General features: G+C 46.0%; 1 protein-coding gene across 6 annotated transcripts in view; it reads left to right on the forward strand.

Annotated features, from left to right (window-relative positions):
- The first annotated feature begins 3,663 nt into the window (after positions 1-3,663).
- Positions 3,664-20,485, forward strand: part of LOC126521636 (splicing factor, proline- and glutamine-rich-like) — a 95,862-nt gene continuing 79,040 nt past the window's right edge. For 2 of the 6 annotated variants that reach the window (XM_055065778.2, XM_055065780.2), the window contains exons 1-3: positions 3,667-4,166; positions 6,903-7,204; positions 14,270-14,565. In XM_055065778.2, coding sequence (XP_054921753.1) covers positions 3,786-4,166; positions 6,903-7,204; positions 14,270-14,565 — 979 coding nt within the window. In that variant the 5' untranslated portion in view covers positions 3,667-3,785. Of the gene's footprint in view, positions 4,167-6,902; positions 7,205-14,269; positions 14,566-20,485 lie in introns of all 6 variants that reach the window. The other 4 variants (XM_055065781.2, XM_055065779.2, XM_055065777.2 and 1 more) reach the window with 4 other exon arrangements.

Raw genomic sequence — 20,485 nt, forward strand, 5'->3', positions numbered from 1 at the left:
CAGGCCGCCATTGGAATATGAACCTGGCAACGTTTAACGCTAGAACGTTATCTAGTGAGGCGAGTCTAGCAGTGCTATTGGAGGAATTAGAGGGCAGTAAGTGGGATATAATAGGGCTCAGTTAAGTTAGGAGGCCAAAAGAAGCATATACACTGCTAAAAAGCGGGCACGTCCTGTGCTACCGGGGCTTAGCGGAGAGACGAGAACTAGGAGTCGGATTCCTGATTAATAAGAATATAGCTGGTAACATACAGGAACTCTATAGCATTAACGAGAGGGTCGCAGGGCTTGTTGTGAAACTTAATAAGAGGTACAAAATGAAGGTTGTACAGGTCTACGCCCCTACATCCAGTCATGATGACCAGCAAGTCGAAAGCTTCTATGAAGACGTGGAATCGGCGATGGGTAAAGTCAAAACAAAATACAGTATACTGATGGGCGATTTCAATGCCAGGGTAGGCAAGAAGCAGGCCGGAGACAAGTCAGTGGGGGAATATGGCATAGGCTCTAGGAATAGCAGAGGAGAGTTATTAGTAGAGTTTGCAGAACAGAATAATATGCGGATAATGAATACCTTTTTCCGCAAGCGGGTTAGCCGAAAGTGGACGTGGAGGAGCCCGAATGGTGAGACTAGAAATGAAATCTACTTCATACTCTGCGCGAACCCTGGCATCATACAAGATGTAGACGTGCTCGGCAAGGTGCGCTGCAGTGACCATGGGATGGTAAGAACTCGAATTAGCCTTGACTTGAGGAGGGAACGGAAGAAACTGGTACATAAGAAGCCAATCAATGAGTTAGCGGTAAGAGGGAAACTAGAGGAATTCCGGATCAAGCTACAGAACAGGTATTCGGCTTTAACCCAGGAAGAGGACCATAGTGTTGAAGCAATGAACGACAATCTTATGGGCATCATTAAGGAGTGCGCAATAGAAGTCGGTGGTAACGCCGTTAAACAGGAAACCAGTAAGCTATCGCAGGAGACGAATGATCTGATCAAGAAACGCCAATGTATGAAAGCCTCTAACCCTACAGCTAGAATAGAACTGCCAGAACTTTCTAAGTTAATCAACAAGCGTAAGACAGCGGACATAAGGAACTATAATATGGATAGAATTGAACAGGCTCTCAGGAACGGAGGAAGCCTAAAAGCAGTGAAGAAGAAACTAGGAATAGGCAAGAATCAGATGTGTGCGTTAAGAGACAAAGCCGGCAATATCGTTACTAATATGGATGAGATAGTTCAAGTGGCTGAAGAGTTTTATAGAGATTTATACAGTACCAGTAACACCCACGACGATAAAGTGAGAGAGAATAGGCTAGAGGAACTTGAAATCCCACAAGTAACACCGGAAGAGGTAAAGAACGCCTTGGGGGCTATGCAAAGGGGGAATTAAGGCAGCTGGGGAGGATCAGGTAACAGCAGATTTGTTGAAGGATATGGTGGGAACACTGTCCTAGAAAGATTGGCCGCCCTATATACACAATGCCTCATGACCTCGAACGTACCGGAATCTTGGAAGAACGCTAACATAATCCTAATCCATAAGAAAGTGGACGCCAAAGACTTGAAAAATTATTGACTGATCAGCTTACTGTCCGTTGCCTACAAAGTATTTACTAAGGTAATCGCAAATAGAATCAGGAATACCTTAGATTTCTGTCAACCAAAGGACCAGGCAGGATTCCGTAAAGGCTACTCAACACTAGACCATATTCACACTATCAATCAGGTGATAGAGAAATGTGCGAAATGTAACCAACCAGTGGCGTAGCAACGGGGGGGGGGGGGGGGGGGGGGGGGGCGAGGGGCCGTGGGCCCCGGGTGCAAGGGGCCAGCGGAGGGGGGCGGGCGGTGTCATATACGTCTGAAGACACCCTTTCCGCCGGCTACACCCGGGGGGGGGGGGGGTGACAGAAGACCTATGGGCCCCGGGTGCCAGACGACCTAGCTACGCCACTGTAACCAACCCTTATATGTAGCCTTCATTGATTACGAAAAAGCATTTGATTCAGTCGAAACCTCAGCAGTCATGAAGGCGCTACGGAATCAGGGTGTAGATGAGCCATATGTAAAGATACTGGAAGATATCTATAGCGGTTCCACAGCCACCGTAATCCTCCACAAAGAAGGCAACAAAATCCCAATAAAGAAAGGCGTCAGACAGGGAGATACGATATCTCCAATGCTATTCACAGCATGTTTACAGGAGGTATTCAGAGACCTGGAGTGGGAAGAATTGGGGATAAAAGTTGATGGAGAATACTTTAGCAACTTGCGATTCGCTGATGATATTGCCTTGCTTAGTAACTCAGGAGACCAATTGCAATGCATGCTCACTGACCTGGAGAATTGAGGACGACGCAGCGAGCTATGGAAAGAAGAATGATAGGTGTAACGTTAAGGGATAAGAAAAGAGCAGATTGGGTGAGGGAACAAACGCGGGTAAATGACATCTTAGTTGAAATCAAGAAAAAGAAATGGGCATGGGCCGGACATATGTAATGAGGAGGTAAGATAACCAATAGTCATTAAGGGTTACGGACTGGATTCCAAGGGAAGGGAAGCGTAGTAGGGGGCGGCAGAAAGTTAGGTGGGCGGATGACATTAAGACGTTTGCAGGGACAACATGGCCACAATTAGTACATGACCGAGGTAGTTGGAGAAGTATGGGAGAGGCACGGGGAGAGGCCTTTGCCCTGCAGTGGGCGTAACTAGGCTGATGATGATGATGACTAGCCTGAATTCGTCTGCTTTTACCCTTACTGCGTCTAGGTTGTCCTGTTTCTTGACCAATTTTACTCGTTCCCTCTTCAAATTGAGGTGAATTCTAGCACTCACTAACCTATGATCACTGCACTTTACGCTACCTCTCACTTCTACATCCTGCTCTATGCTGGGATCATCAGAAAGTATGTAGACAATTACATTTCTTGTTTCACCATTAGGGATTTTCCAGGTCCACTTTCTGTTGCTATGCTTCCTGAAGAAGGTGTTCATTATTCGCAGCTTATTCCTTTCCGCGAATTCTACCAACATCTCTCCTCGAGTGTTCCTATCCACGCCCTTGTTGCCAATTGCGTGTTCACCAGCCTGCTTTTTCCCCAACTTTGCGTTGAAGTCGCCCATGCTCTGGCAATGCTCTGCGTTACAAAACGCATCTTTATTTAATAAACAAGAGGACTGAGAAGAAGCCCTTAATAGCGGCGATCCCCAGGGCTAACCATATATTATAAGGGCTGTCCAAAGGGCCCGCGAACAGGTGGAGGACCGTGGTCTTCCGGCCCCAACGTGGGAGCGGCCCGCGGACCCTAAAAAAGTTTGTTGACTGACTAACTTCCTCATCATCGTGGCTGGATCTTGGAGCGTAGGCTTGTACTACCTTTAATTTGTATGTCTTATTAAGTTTGATTACGACTGCTGCTACCCTCTCATTGTTGCTTTCATTGCTTCGGCCTAATGGCGAAACTAATAATTTTAAAAATACAGTCAAGAATTTAAATTCATGAATGGTGAAAGAATGCAAATGGAGCTAAAGCTTGTCCCCCGTTGCGATCATATTGTCAGCAGTGTATTACGATCGTTTATTTGCTGTGTTTCTTTGCTAGCGCGGAGGGCAAACGCAGAAGGCGCAAAATGTCGCGCGGAGGCCACGTGACCAGCATAGCCGAATCTGGCCGAACCGAGCGCGATTGGTGTCGTTCGCGCCGTGCCGGTTTTGCTTGAGGAAGGCCGCGTCGGCAGGCTTCGCATCGCGCCCTTTGTGCGAACAGTTGAACGCACAATGAACGACAGGATGAACATGGCGCCGGCTCAGTCGGCGATGGCCGATCGTTGGAACGCCAACGCTGCTGCCGCAGAGTCCAGGGGCCTGCCCGCCCGCGACAGTCCACAGCCGCCTAAAGGCCGTTGGGAGCGCCCACGCGGAGCGATGGCCGCGGCGATGGACCCGGTGCTGGAGCAGCTCTCGTACTTGCGCGGCCCCACCAGCGGCCTCGAGACACGCACCGTCGAGCCAAAAAAGTTCACCGGTCGGTGCCGCCTGTTCGTGGGAAACCTGCCCAACAACTTCACTGAGGAACAGTTCCGCAAGCTCTTCGAGAACTATGGCGAAGTCGCTGAGATATTCCTTAACACCGCCAAGGGCTTCGGCTTCGTCAAACTGGTATGTTTAAAAATGGCGTCCAACGGCGTGCTTCGACTTTGTGCCGTCAGAAGGAACGTGTGATTGTGTGCGTTGAGTCGAGCCCGAACTGTACTGCCATGAGGCTGTCTCCACGAAGCGCTGCGGAATGCACAGCTTTCAATGCGCACAACGCTTACTAAGATCGGTATGACCTAACAGTGTGCGGCTGAAGTGACAGTCTTGGCGTGAAACTGACAGGCCACTTGTCGGTTGTGACGGCTACGTTTAAATAGCGCGGTCATATCCTGAAAGGTAGTCGACATTGGAAAAGGACAAGTGCGACGTGATATATGAAAGCGATTTTCATACCTTTGTATGCACAAAACGCTTGCTAAATAAGAAGAAAGTGCTCTAGCAATAATTAATTTCTCTCGTCAACGTAACCTGCGGTGTTGTACTCGGCTAGTTAACTGCGCCTTTCATTACACGCAGTGCATCTCCTAACTATTAACGGCACAGATATGACAATATAGATTACTGCATCAGTGTCTGGTGCTATTTCGTTTATTTGTAAATAGTAAAATGTATCTGGGTGGGCCATAGTGCGCCAAGCCAGCAATACATTTTCGTGCCAAATATATTTCCGAAAGCAAAATTGATGGTCATAATGTACATATGTTCTGGCTAACTATATGTTGGCTAACTATTAATATGTCACATGAATTGGGTTCCTTATGCTCTCTTTTCTGCCTGTGTAATTTCATTGCCAGCTTAAACGATCACTGGTATGACATTTTCACTTCGTCATTTCTCTTGCTTAAAATGTACATTCCAACTCTCTAAACTGAAAACTACCGGAAAAGTGTCAGGATTGTTGTAAATAATTTACTTTAATACTTATTTCTACAAACTGGTTTTGATTTTGGCAACCGGAAAGTATATGCGACAGGATACATTGTCTCACTCTGTTCCTGCAATTGCAGTGTCTGCCACGCAAGCATAACCAGTATAAATGCATGCTGGGCTCTTGTTAAACTTTTTTAAGCAGCATTGCCTTACCTAGGCTCTTTAATGAAATCTACAAGAACTGAAACATGTTTTATTTCTTTGTTTGGTGCCCGTTATACTGTGCATTAATCTTTTGAATGTGTTGATAAATTCGACTCTTATGCCATGAGGTTACAGTGTTGATGGCAAGTCCGGTGCTTTGAGGCCAACTATAGCATAAAATTAAAATTTACCCTAAGCCTCATATTTGCCCATTGTCACCCCTTTCAGTGTGAGAAGTTGCAGTAGAATTTCTACGGCTTTGAAAATGTGTTGATACTCTAACTAGTTTAATTAATTTCATGTCATGATGTATCCCTTCTGCAGGCTTAGTGGTAGTGACCAACTGAAAAAAAAAAAAAAAAAGGACGGACACAAGATGAATTGAGTAATACCCCTGTCACACGGCAAATCTAATGTCATTTCCAACAAATGACATTTGTGCCATTAATGTCATTATCACAGCGCGCTGTCACACGGCGAAAACTAATGTCATTTGAAAATGATGACAATGACGATAGTAAAAAAAAACACACGCCTCAAACCCACTTTTGTCCAATAATTATTTTCCAATATGCTAAATTCCACTAGAATATGTGATCGTTGCTTTCAAATCGTAGCGTTCGATCACTAACTTTTCGACATTGCCAACAAAGTCGAGTCAAGCCAAGCCAAAGCTAAGGCAAGAAGAGAACGAGAGGCGCGTCCGCTACATCTGCTGGAGTAGTACGAGAAGGGCAGTTGCATGTCATCGCCGTTCTGATGTGCATGCGGGATCCTAATATCCTAATTCTTGACGCGTACCACAGGAAAACACGCGCATGCTTTTACGCCAAGTAAATTGAAGCGGCCGCGGCCGATGCTCCGGTGTGAACCAACACAACTGCTGCAGCGAAAGCTAAAGACGGTTGTCTGGTCACTGGACTGAGAGTAATTTTCTGTATTTACGCACGTGATGGACTTCAATGTCGTTAAAGCAATAATTAGGTAATAAAATTTATAGAACAATAGTGATCTTTTGTTAAAACGAAAAAGAAGCATGTACCCTTTGTGAAACACTGGTACTCTCATTGTGTCGAGGATACACATTCGGTTCCAAATGAATGCGAATGAGTTTGGCGAACTCATTCGTTTGTGAATGTCATTTTCGATGAATGTCATTACGTTTTACCGTGTGACAGCAAACAAATGGCATTATCAGCGATTTGTAAATGACATTAGATTTGCCGTGTGACAGGGGTATAACATTGGATGTGAAATGTACTGTGCCAACCTTGCCCACATGTTTTTCTAGCTGTCGCATTGCTGAGGCCATTGGTCAGGTCAAGCTAAGTGTGGCAGTTTTCACCGGATCAGTGATGCTAAGCAGCACTGGGCTTCTATTCTTGGGAGGGAGGCCACCTGGGAATGCTCATCTCTTGTTATGGAATGGTGCCTTGAGCTAGACGATTGCAGTGCTTACTTCAGAAGGTGCCTCTCATTGTCATGGAACTTGCTGCTGATCCTACCTGTGTTCCCATTCTTGTGGAATCAGTCTGTCATGCGCCTTGCTTACGTCCATCTGTTTCTCTTGGTTTTGTTCAGAGCATTGTCATCCCTATGTGCATTCTGGTCCATGCTGCCGTTGAGATGCTATTACCTGCATGATATTCAATGTGAACCAGAGTCTGCACAAGATATACCAGCTCAACTTCATACATTCAACCTTATCTTTTGCACTTCATGCAGGATACGCGGCAGAATGCTGAAGCAGCTAAAGCTGCCTTGGACTTTATGCCAATGCAACAGAAACCACTGCGTGTGCGCTTTGCTACCCATGGGGCTGCCCTCAGAGTGAAGAACTTCAGCCAGTGGGTGACCAACGAGCTTCTGGAGCTTGCCTTCTCAGTCTTTGGAGAGGTAGAAAGAGCTGTGGTCATTGTGGACGATCGTGGTCGCTCAGTGGGCGAGGGCATCGTCGAGTTTTCACGCAAGCAGGCAGCCCAACAGGCACTGAAGCGTTGTTCTGAGGAGTGCTTTATCTTGACAAGGTCAGTGGCCTTCAAAAGAATACTGAATTACTCTCATCGTACTTCACAGATGCACAGTTCTGGGTGCAGTGATAAGAGACATAAGCATTTATTTTGCCCCAGGTCTGGTGCCTTGTGATAATGTGTGATAAGCACGCAATGCTCTGCCACAAACTTCTTGCCACCACACATTGCCACCTCCTGCTATCTGTGCACTCTTGGTGATCGGTTAGCTCACGGGCTTGAAGATTGGGTGGCATGCATGAAAGCATGCGATGGAAATTTCGGAAACTATTCTTGGCTTTTCATTGTTTCATGCGAGTACTGACGCAGGGCTGTAAGTCTTTGATATTGTACTGTGTTTGTTGCTAGATGCTTTATTAACTGGGCTTATTTGCTGCACATTAAAAAAACCTCAACATCCCAAAATGCACCACGGCTGCATCCCTCATAGTCTGTATTGCAAATTTTGCATGTCAAACTCCAGGAATTACTAGCAACTGATGGCAGTGACCATTCTTCCACCAGTTGCGGTTTTTGTTGATTTCTTATTTCTGCCCACTTTGATGCACTACTCAAACTCTGTTACCGAAACACCAAGTACAGTAGACTTCCGGTAATTCGATTTAGGTAATTCTATCTTTAGGTTAATTCGATCCTAACTGAAGGTCCTGGTCGGAACCCATGCCTTTCTATGGGCCCAAACTTACGTTATTTCTAACCGAAAATTGGCCTTCGCCAAAGAATTCGAGCTTGGCCAGTCAGCAGACATGCACCTGACCCCTATGCCACTTCTTTAGCGGCAGTGTACCGTATTTACACGATTGTAATTCCACTCGAATGTTAGTCGACCCCCCCATATCGCGTGACAGGAAAAAAAAAAAAAGGAAAGCATACCTGAGGGTGCATTTGATAGCGTAAATTTATTAGTAGATGACATGGTCACTGGACTACTCGTCTTCACTAGTGCTGCCATCGTCATTGTTGCTACGGTCCCACAGTGCGTCGTCCTCCCGCGGAATTTCACATTTGGCAAACGACCGCACCACGACATCTTGAGGAACAGCAGCCCACGCCGAATGCACCCAACCACACGCAGCCGTCAGAAAAGCTCTTTTGACATGTCCGGTTGGCGTAATTTTGCGGTCTTCTGGCGCCAGTCACTCGTACTCACGGCAGAGCAGGTCCTTAAAAGGCGAAGATCCGGGCTTGTTTCATGACCATGTCGCACCTCAGTGGCAGGGACCGATCACGCATTTCAGCGACGTTCGTCGCAAGCTTGGCCTACAGCTCCAGAAAGCGTCCAGACTTCGGCACGCTGGAAATTCCTCACTTGCCGTCACAGGTGAAAATTTTGCTTCGCTGCAGTCGCCACTCTCACACCACCCGTTCAGAAACATCGAACTTGTGGCCTGCTGCGCAGTGATTTGTTTCTTCGGAGTAAAGGATGGCAGCCCTCTTCAACGCTGCTGTGAACGAGTGCCGAATGATTAGTGGGCCTGGAGCACTCATGACGACTGAGGAAGCATAGAAGTAGCACGTAGCCGGCAGTCAAGAGAAACCCGCGAGCGGTGTCTGCTCTTCCATGAACTACCAATACTCCCTGCAAGTGCCACTGTTCTGAGGGTGCCGCCGCGAATGAACAGCGGCGCTTCCATCAACTATCGACCCCCCCCCATGTGCACTGTAAAACACTAAAAAATGTTAGAAAACCTTTCCGAAAAGCGAACAAACATGCGGGGTAGCGAAAAGCTACGGGTATTGCCATAGAGCAAACATCAAATTGTAACTACATTGTAGCTCCCGTTGATCTCGCTTATTTTGGCAGTGTCATGTTTTGGTTTTGATTGTAAGTCGATCCCACCACTTCAGATTTTCAAATAAAAAAAAATTGATCGACTTACAATTGTGTAAATACGGTATGTGTCGACAGATCGTAGAGACAGTGAATGCGTTGAACAAATATAATCTCTTGTCGAATATACCTATTTTTTGACCTGCCTTGGGAAGATTTTCAAGCAATAACCGTAGCTTGCAATGTATGGTTATGGTATTTACCCGATCCTAATGCGCATCTTTTTTCCTCCATAATTGGGACGAAAGTTGACTGTGCTGTGCAATTGGATATGAAAACAAAACCTCCTAAGCGGCACTTGCATGCTTTACAGCACAACAATAATGTACTGCGTCGTAGCTGACATCACAACAGCAAGAGCGTGGCGAACCTGATTTTAGAAAACCGGCCACTATGTTGCAACACGTCTTTCTAGCCAAAACATCAGGTGTGCATTAGATTTCTACTTTGTTCTGGACGTCTGATGTAATTTCTGCGTTAGTTTTCTACTTTGGACACACAGAAAGTGGGCATAGGTTTGATTCGGGGGTGTGTTCGATTGTGACAAATGCTGCCAATGATTTGATGCTGTGTTATGAAATTTTTTATACATCTTGTTTAATTACACCTGCTGGATAATTAGATAAATTTTGCTGGACCCGTCGGGGTCGAAGTAACAGAAATTGACTGTGTTCTGCTTTTATAGTATAGATTTTCACATTTGACTGCCCCCTCTCCTTTTGAAGGGATTACGGTCACTGACCAAGTCTGATGAATAATCTGACGTTTCGGAACTGCGTACGGGTTCCTTGTTCACTGAGTTGGACAATAAATCGTCGTCACTTATATAGCCAGCACGTGAAGTAATGAATGTGCGTAAACGGCAGGCATAGTCCCTGGTGTCCGGTTCATTGTAGCTGGCGTCGATTGAATGATTAGAGGTTCTAGCAGCCGTCGGGATGACACATTCCTTTCTTTGGCAACAACAGTGGCATTGTCCCAGTCAATCTTGTGATTATGTTCATGCGCATGCTCGGCAATGGCGTTCGTCGTGTGGCTATTATTTCTTACATCACGTTTATGTTCCTTGAGGCGTCTGGAGAACTTCCCTGTTTCACCAATATATGCTCTGTTGCAATCAGCGCATGGTATCTTATACACAACTCCTGGGAATGATTCAACAGGTAACCTGTCTCACATTCATGAGCTGGTTCCGGAGCTTGCTGGTCGGGATGTGGGCAATGTGCAAATCGTATTTCGAAAATACGCGCGACAGTGCCTCGCTGATTCCTTGGACGTAAGGGATGGCTGCACGTGCACGGATTGTTGTTGTTCTCCGAGCTTGGCTCTAATATCCGCTTCTCGGTCCTGCGAATGAAACGACTAGGATAGCCGTTGCGGGTTAGTTCACGGTGGATCGTCCGTAATTCCTTTTTTAGTGCATCGTTGCTTGAGCAGACGCGTACGGCACGTGTTATCAGGGACGACTGCACGTGCACGGATTGTCGTGTTGTTCTCCGAGCTTGGCTATAATATCCGCTTCTCGGTCCTGCGTATGAAACGACTAGGGTAGCCGTTGCGGGTTAGTTCACGGTGGATAATCCGTAATTCCTTTTTTAGTGCATCGTCGGCTGAGCAGGCGTGCACGGCACGTGTTATCTGGGATGACCTTTTATTCTCTGCCTGCACTAAGCATTTGGTTCATTATACATCATTGTATATGCACATATTGCAGGTTCATACGTTATTGTTGCACATTTTTCTTGCTTAGTTCCTTTGTATTCTATTTGGGATTGTTGGGCTTGTGGCATGGAGCGATGGTATACGGCACTCAATACTGCAAAGCATGTATGGCTACGAAAAATTTTGACATTACAGTGTGCATACGCACAGCTTGTTCACAGTGCAGGACAGCTTCATGTTGCCTGACCAGATAATATTCTGACAAGTGTGTTGACTGCTAAGCTTGTAGCTCATACCTCGGTTAAAGGGCCCCTCACAAGGTCTGGCCGTTTTTGAGCTGACAAGCGCAGAGCATATATTGTGTGATAACGATTGTGTCTGCAAAGTATTACATAGCTACAGGCCACGGAAAGATGCGAAATTGCAAACCAAATGCCGTTTTTCCTTCTCCTCCCGGCCGCCGTGCTCCAAGCCGGAGAATGACGTACTTGCGTCCCTGCACCTACGTACTCGAGTCCGCAGTGTGACCTCGCTTGTGGTGACACATGACTTCGAGAACTATTCAAAGCACCATCTGTTATTTGTGTGATCTGTTGCTTGAATTGGCGAAGTGAAGTTTAAAGAAATTATAAAACACACAAACGGAATGTCTGCATGTTTTTTGCTTTACTTCGCACTGAAGCAAGAGAGATGTACTTCCACTTGGTCTGCTTGTTCCCACGGTCGTGTGGTCATGTGCGTAGGTACTAAAACGATGCCATTTTCTCCCGTGTTCCAGCGTGTGATCATGCTCTGCGATCCACTTGTTCTGCCTCGGTATTCGGTTAGCACTGAATTATACCGCTAGTCATGTGTCCTTGTGCACAGCGCACAAGATCATGTGCTGCGCGAAACCATAATGCCGCCAGCGAAAGTGTGCATCGAAAAAAAAGGAAAGGTGAAGGCAGGGCCGATGACGTATGTGTCACGTGATCCTCTACGTCTGGCATGCGAGAACACAGGGAAGGGATTTCGCTTGCAGAAGCTTGACGAAGCGAGTGGAAAGTGTGTCTCGCTATGCAGTGGAGCCTACCTGCTGAAATCATGGGTTCGCTTCATTCAAATACACTAAACTCTCAGTTGTACGAACGTCGGTTTATCAAATATTTCAGAATAACGAACTTTTTAAGAATCCCCGGCAGTTTTCTTATAGATTCTATGCAAAAATGATTCACTTCAATGAATTTTGGAACAGTCAATATTTCAGTTTAACGAACTCGCTCAGAGGACGAAGGCTTGCACTGCACTGCACTGCAGGCGCAACCGATGCCCACCCTCACCAAACCGTCGCACCAGCGGCAATGTAATGTCACTGGCGCTACGGCGCCCCTGGGGCAAAGCGGTGGTGCAGAAAACGAACGGCAATGAGCCATGGCTTCCGAGATCGTCCGCACAAAACGAGCAAGCACATAATCTCGGAGGCCATGAACAAAGTAACATCGCTGGCGCTTACAACGCCGCCAGAGCAAAGCGGTGATCTGTCACACCACAAACCACGTGGTGTCTGTTTTTTTCCGGGCCGGCTAGTCGTGGCATGGTCGTCGTCTCTTTCCAGTCTCGTCTTTTCTGCGTGTGCACACAAACGACCCACGTGATGTGTTTTTCATTGATATGTACAAATTCCATTTCACACATTTCTAACACTATGGATGCCATGTCTTTTGCTCCATGAATTGCACTTCAAACTTATGTTGGTATGTCTTATGTTGGTCTAGTGAATATTCAGTTTAGTGAACTTTCAGTTAAGTGAACTATTTCCTTCGGTCCCTTGAAGTTCACTCAAGTGAGAGTTCACTGTATTTCTCTCGGCTATTAACGAGCCGACATGAAAAATTATTGTGGCAAAATGCTCCCTAGAGGATACATGACAACTTTCAGCGTACAGTCGCCGACTGTTTATTCGGACCTCACGGGGAATGCGGAAATGTCCAAATAAACAGGTGTCCGAAAAAGCAGATTAAGAAAAAAAATAAAATCCTTTATTTCCACGCACTTATTCGGGCTCGGCAGTAGTGTTGAAGAAATCGTGAAAGCGCTGTTGCACGCTGTTCCGTTTACGCGCAATCAGATAAGCCTTGTGGGGTTCTCCTCCGTGCTCTTGGGACAAAGGAACGACAAACACTGTAGTACAAACAATCACAAGGGCATTTATTGCACCTTTCATAGATCAGTGCCTGCTAGCCGAGTTGCTATCCACAAAACATGCCGATGGGCGCGCGACAAATCTAGAAGTACGACTCACCGCGACCGGATAGCGAGCGAATATGTTCGCCCCATGCTAGATCCCAACCCCTGGTTATTCGCGCGAACGGTGGCGCGTTCGAAGGCAGGCCACGCGAGGCGGTCTCGCAGAAGCATGAATCGGCGCACGCACGGCACGTCCGCACTGCTTGCTGTCCTGAACCCAAGAGGAAGTGCCTTGTCTTTCGGCGGCATTAGCAGCGCAACACTCGCGCCATCTCTTGTACTGCGCCTCAACCACTCCAACTGCCGCGGGCGCCAGGACACGCGAGCCGTGCGGGAAAACAACATATCAGGGGACGCGTGAGAGTCGCGCATCCCCACAGCCTGAATCTCGGAGAGGGTTGTACGGTCACTATAGGCGGCTGAAAGTCAAAGCACAGTCACTGCTTGTACTCGCTCCGCATGCGACGGCAACGTAGCACATGGTGCGTAATCTTCCGACTCAGTCATCGTCCGGCGGTGCAGCAGAAACCTGACGAATGATCTCGCCGTCGTTGAGTTCTGCGCATGTCAGTACAGCAGTGTCAGCACATGTGAAACTGTCAAATGAAACGGTGTCCGGAATCGCAATGCAACCACTGCGCAGGTCTTGGCAGAAATTTTCCGCGTCAGTGAGGAGCACATCGGAAGGCAACAAATCTTCAAGTTGAAAGCCAAAGAAAAGCAGCAAGGAAAGGGCTTCAGAAGCAAAAGAGAAAGGCTACAGTAACGTTCACTACAAAAGAGAGAGTAATCCTGGGATGTTTTGATATGTCGAGCATTTTGACATAAATTTTCCTTAGAATGTGATTTTAGGACAATTTTGTGCCTTTTTTCTAATAAACTGCTGGGTGTATGTGAACTAAATTTTGTGAACAATTGAGCTAGTGCCGTGTACAAATGTGTAACTAAAATGATTATCTGCACCCCTTTGGTAGTCTAGTAAACATATAAAAAGCACTTCGTAGTGGCTGCTGCACTGTGTTAAAAAAAAAATCGCTTTAATTATTTTGCGCACCTACATCGCTCTAGTTCCAGTCGTGCGGTGTACCTTTGCCCTTCCTTTTGCAAAATTTGAAAGCCCTGCGACTAATAGTTTCGACAAAATAATACACGTGGGAAAATACAAAAATAACTGACATGCTTTTTTAAACATTTCTGAGTTTTATGGACTGTAGAACTCCCATACCATGTAAAGAATTTAAAAAACACACCCATGTTCAGGACTTCTCCGATTGCGATTCTTCCATATTACCTGTCAAAGTCTCAACCCACCTTAACACTGTCCTTCCTCCCATGGTGGCCAGCACCCCTCGTCCTGTGGTGGTTGAACCGCTGGAGCAGCGTGACGAAGACGATGGCCTGCCAGAGATGAACTTTCAGCCAAACAACAAGCAGTTCCAGAAGGAGCGGGAGGCAGGTCCCCGGCTGGCTGAGGTGGGCTCGTTTGAATACGAGTTTGCTATGCGTTGGAAGAAACTGTACGACGATGAACGGGCACGTCGCGAGCAGCTTGAGCAGGATGTCCTTTCGTGCCGCCGCTCACTTGAGGACCAGATGGAGGCACTTCTCTACGAGCACGAGGCCAACATGTTGCGTGAGAGTGAGTACTGCTTTCAGGTTGCTGCAGCTATGGGGATTTTGAGGGACGGAGGCTGGTGTTTCGCACGATGCAAAACTGATTGGCCTGGCATGCTAACGCACGTGAGCTAACAAGCAGCCATTTCTTTTAGCAAGGCAGGGAGAGGACCAGAAGTGATGGTGCAATAATCATGATGGGAATGCGCATTTAAATAATTCGGTCTATATTTTGATTAGTGTGCTGTTCATGAACACAGTGGGGAAGCACTTGTACACATTGGAGAATGCAAAACTTCGAATGCATACATGTGAATTTTTGTGAACAGGTTACATTTAGGGGCCGAGTTGGAACACTGTGCTTTCATATAGCAGTGGAAATTAATGGGACACCTCTACTTACATGTCCTTGCGCACTTGAGGCAAGACTCTTTTGTTGCTATTTGTTGTGCCCTCCAATCACTATGTGTGAAAAGAGGTTTGGTTGCTAGGCACTGCAATTTGTGATCTTCATTTCATTCTGTTCCCCTTTCCCTACTGCGTACCATCATGGTCCAGTGGGGATAGTGAACATTGAAAGACAGATAGTGCGAAGTTGCTGCAAGAAGCAAAGAATGCTTCACATTAAAAGCAAACGCTCACTGCCATACACTTGTTTGCCATTGTATTAACACTGTCTGCTTTATGTAGTCCGGAAGATTTGGTCATTTCAAGGACAACTCGCAGCACTTTAGGATGTTAAAGGGCCCCTGCATCACTTCTTTTATCCAAGTTGAGAAATGCATTGGAAGGTAAGGGGAGTCATGGGTTCCAAAACCAATTTTGCTAATTTTGGTGTGAATTGGATGATATTGTCACTAGTGTAAAACTATTTACACGATGTATTTACATGACAACCTTGTCGTCTTTTTCTACCATAACACTATTTAACTGTATTGTTCAGTTTTTTTCTGCTGATTGCAGATATCTAATTAGATGTTGTATAAATGCATTACAACAAACATTACCAGGTTTTTAATACGGAAATCCAGTTGATTTTTTATGGGACTTTTCAAAAACTTTTTCAGAGCAATAACAAAGTATACCAGAGAGTAGCTGGGATGTAAATTTTATTGTTCTCAGTGCACTTATAGTGCGAAAAAACAGATGTAAACTTGATTGCAATATTTTTGCTAATTTTCAGTTATAATTAGTGACAATTACAATTTAGCAGACCAATTTAAAAATAAATGGCATCACCAGCTAGATCCATTCGATATGAATATAATGATAGCAAACATTTTGCTCATATTTAGAACATACGAAGATGCTCTCGGTAAGGCAGTGTGCGATGCCTAAAAGAATGAAACTGAGAAAAACGAATCTGACCTTTCAGTTTGCTGCAACTGGCAATATTAATTGCATCATCGTGTAGCCCCGTCCTTCAGCAACATGTTTGATATATATGTGGCCACCGTGCAAAAATACCGTATTTACTCGTATAATGATCGCACTTCTTTGTAAAAAAAAAATTGACGCAAATTCAGGGTGCGATCATTTTTACGCAGATTAAGTTTTCCACGAAAAGAAAAAAAAAATTTTTTTTCCATCTTGGATTTGCTGCGGGATGACAACAGGTCAACAAACAGGCGGCTGCCGCTACTGCCACTGTAACATTGCGGGATACCAAAACAAAAATGGTGGCCGGTGGAGTAAGCCGAACGAGCCCGAACATGATTCTTTTTCTTCTCGTGAGTACGTTACGTGCCATGTCCACTTTGAGGGGACAGAAACAGAGATGGACGCGCTTAGCTGCCAGTGAAATAGTAACACATAGCAGGCATGCTGTGAAAACTGCGGCATTTTTCTTCACTACTATCCTAATACGGCATGTTTCTGCTAAGGTTTGGCAAATATCTTGGCTGTGTTACAAGTGTCGGCGTATGAATAGGGTACACTTCTAACTAACGTATCAGTGTAAACGTTGCTACTATCGTTGCCACTCGCCATTTGTTGCGTGCCCACGACTGCAGACGAGAGGAATCGAAAGGCGCCCTCTGTTATTTTTGACCACAACCATTATAAAGCCTCCAAATAATAAAGCCAAGGCAAGTTTGGGTGTAGCTTTTTTTTTTTTTTTTTTTCATGGAAAGTGATGAAAGGAATGAAATGGGGTATCTGCTTAAGAGGGGGACGTGGCAATGAAAACAGTTTTGTTAATTTATGGGAATAAATTGCTGAAATTCGGCATGCAGGTGTCACTTGTTATGCTGATATCATAACTGAAATTAGTTTTGTGCTATCTATTATAGTTTTCGAGTAACAACAATTGACAGCCTCTAATGGTCATCCCCAAATTCATTAATTACACATCAGTCGGCCAAGATTTTCACATCCGCATGTTCACAAAGGCCCATTCTGTGCAATAAAGCTATAGGTTTATTTTTTAAATGCCAAAATGAGCATGAAAATATTTTTTCAGCTTTCCTTTGCATGTTGTCTTACTAACGACTTTTGAAAAAAAAACACATTATAAATTTTTTTATAAGGTGAAGTTGAAAATGGACAGCTTTATTGCACTCGTCAATGTTTCAGGATCTAAGTGCAAAAGACAGGATGATTTTGTCTTCATTCATTGTAAAATGGCGCTGGGATGACTGAAATCAACTGCACAGAAAATGAAAGCTGAGAAAATGGAGCTCAAAGTTACATTTATTGTAAACATTTAGATCTTTATTTTGAGCACCTAAAACCTGCGTGGGATGTAGTCCTTTGCCTCTGGAGACACACATTCTGATGTAGTCTTTTGTGTTCTTGCAGCAGTTTCGTGCAGCAGTTTCGTGCACCTTAGTTGCCTTTTTTTGGTCATCGTGCATCCATCCATCGTGCAGAGGCAGGTGACAGCGCACTTGCCGTTGCTTGCTGTTGTGCCTTCACCATAGCTCGTGGACGTGGCTTTACCGTCGCTCACGGTCGCGCCTTCACCATCGCTCGCGGTCACTTATGTTGAATTCCAATGGCGGAGTCGGAGCAGCCGACGGACTCCGCGAGCGAGCACTCGACTCTGGCGCAGAGCAACGCCTCCAGATCCGCGAATGGAACACAACCTGCGCCGCCGGAGCAAGGCGGAAGCGGAAGTTCTATCACCGAGTTACCCAGGATACCTTGCGTGTTGTCATTTCCTTCCGCTGTTTGCTCCCAGCACCGCCGCACCGGTCACTTGTCTCTTCAGCACCGTTCACCTGTTGTTTTTTTTAAAGTGCGGAATGGATATCTCGCCAAGCGTGCAGCAGCTTTAGCTTCCTCGCGAGTCGTGACCGGTGGCGCCTCCTAGCAGACAAACGTGGTAAAGGAAATACGTCACGCAAAGTTCCGGTCCACTCCGCCGATTTTGACGGAGCAGCTTTTTCTGCTCCACGGAGTGACTCCCGCTCTGAATCCCCTCCGACTCTCTCATTGGAACACCTTACTCCCGCCCTCACTCTGCCATTGGAACAAACTTGCTCCGAAACGAGCAGAAAAACTTGCGCCGACTCCGCCATTGGAATTCAACATTAGGTGTTCTGTGGTCGCGTCGTCAGCAGCACACGCGGGCGCACTTTCCCAGTCACCGACGTGCGCTGGTCGTGCCTCGTCAACAAGCTCGATGGCATCCACTTCTACGAGTTGTTTTCTCCCTCTTTTCTACGCCTTTCGTGCTCTCCCGTGCACGTGGGCTGTTTAAAATTTCATTTTTTGGGGCTCATCGCAGAAAACGTCTTAAGTTGTCACGATCGTCAGTCATGTTAATAGGAATGCACAGGTCGCTGCTGTGCAAATGCGCGCGAGAGGTTTGTCAGCAGTTTAAATCTACAGCGGCCAATAGGAGCGCACCCTGTGCCCCACGTGACTGCTACACCCAACTGCAATGCCGCATTTGACTTTTTTTTTGCTTGCGTTTGCTGGTTTATTTTTTGGTGGAGAAATGCATCGCTCCGGTTATCTTCAGCTCCAATCTCTCCTCTTTATGATGATACCAAGATGGCGGCGCTGCGTCAACGGATAGCCGGGCAATCTGTGGTGCGATGGGGCCTTCCGAAGCCCGGTTTTTCCGCAATTTTTGATGACAGCACTCTACGAAAGTGCTGTTTTCTCGATTTCTACCACATGTTTTGTTATAGTATTTCACTACGAGGTAAATAAAAATCGTGAATTGTGAAAAGAAAATTTATCAGGAAATCGAAGATTTTGGCGATTCAACCACTACAATTGCCGTGTCCCCCCTTAAGAATCTGTTTGGTGTGTGCAGATCGCTTGGTAGGTCTTGGAAGAGCCGTTTGCGTTGCATTCGACAGCATTCGACGGAGGGTAAGCGCAATCATCATTAGCTAGACTTGGCAATGACACATTGCTGCGGCAAGTTCGGGGTGCGATTATTATGCGGGAAAGAAAAAAAATCTAATTTTGATTACAAAATTCAGGGGTGCGATCATTATGCAAGTAAATACAGTAACACTGAAAAATTTGTTCCAACATCATGCACAGTCGTTAAAAGCAATGCAAGAAAGCCAGCCCCACCTACTTCACATTTCTCTTTTAGATCCTTGTTGAACAGGACGCACACAATTGGCATCTCTGTTAATAAAGTTGCACAGAGCTCATGGCCACAACAAAACATGTCCTTTGCACAAAGTTTATGACCGCAACAAAATATCTGGATCAAATCACAGCAGTGGCAGCCATATTTCGATGGAGGCAAAATGCAAGAAGTTTATATACTTGTGTTGTGCATGCCAGGTGGTCAAAATTAATCCAGAATCATATTGTGGTTCTGGCACGTAAAATCCCAGAATTCAAAGTAACAAGAAATATATTTTGCACATTCAAACAATTGTGCATTCAGCACAGGTCACATATAGACCTATAGTAGCCCAGGACTGCAGGTGGAGTCTGTTGCTGGCTTGTGCCTTTTTGCAAGTTTGCATGTCACAGCATATCTGTTCGTGTGATCCTGCTGAACATGCAAAACCTGTGATGATCGTTTTCAAGTCTTCGGCGCACCATTTGCGCATGCCACAGGTGGAGCACTCCAGCACAAGCTTTACTGATTTTCCCGGGGGAGCAGTAGGGGCCGCAGTATAGGCCGGGCCTGCTCTCCTGGAGCAGTGTCATCGCTCGTGCCACACTTTTCATATGCTTCTCTCTGTGACTTTTCAAAAGCATTTTTTAATGGTCACCTTTGAGTTAGATAAATGTCTTTCTGCAAAAACATGCAAAAATCGGTAGGTGGGAGAAAGGAGCTAGTGAAACAGAAGCAAAGCAGGTCTGTCCTACGTACCTTTAGTTTAGATACAGCATTATTATAATCTCAGGTGCCCTCCTGAAGCAGTACTTGTAAAAAAAAAAAAAATCCAATCGATCATTAGAATGACAGAAGCACCCAGCAACGAGAAAAAGGCACCCTGCGACTTCTACAACACCAGTCAGAACTTTGCCGAGTCTGTACTCCTTGACGGGATCCTTTGAACGCAAGCATCAGTGCTTTCTTGCTGCACCCGAGACGCAGAATGAGTCCAAGGAACTCTTGTATGGCGGATAAATCCACGATTGCAAATTCAATCCTACTGTCCTGGATGTCCTCTTTTGTGCCGACAACCAGCAGCTCGAACTATCACTCCATTGCAGACTGCGACACCAGGCATGTTTCCGTGTTACCAGCGCCCGCTGCGTGCTCGCTACTTTCTTCAGTCAGGAAGAAAACTGTGTCTACATGATCTGTGCCAACAAGCGAGGCGTGGGCAGACGAAATGTTGATGCTAGATCCAGCGGAAACTTGATCTGGCAGAATCTCCAGGCAGACCAGCAACTGGCTACTCCAGGAGTATGACAGGCCTAGCCGCCTTCCGTCGCGCATTCCACGGCCGCTTTTGCTAACACTTGACACGTAGTAGCCTTGAGACTACGATCTCCACCATCCATTCGGGCAG

The sequence above is a fragment of the Dermacentor andersoni genome, chromosome 6, assembly GCF_023375885.2.
Source record: "Dermacentor andersoni chromosome 6, qqDerAnde1_hic_scaffold, whole genome shotgun sequence".
NCBI classification, from domain to species: Eukaryota; Metazoa; Arthropoda; class Arachnida; order Ixodida; family Ixodidae; genus Dermacentor; species Dermacentor andersoni.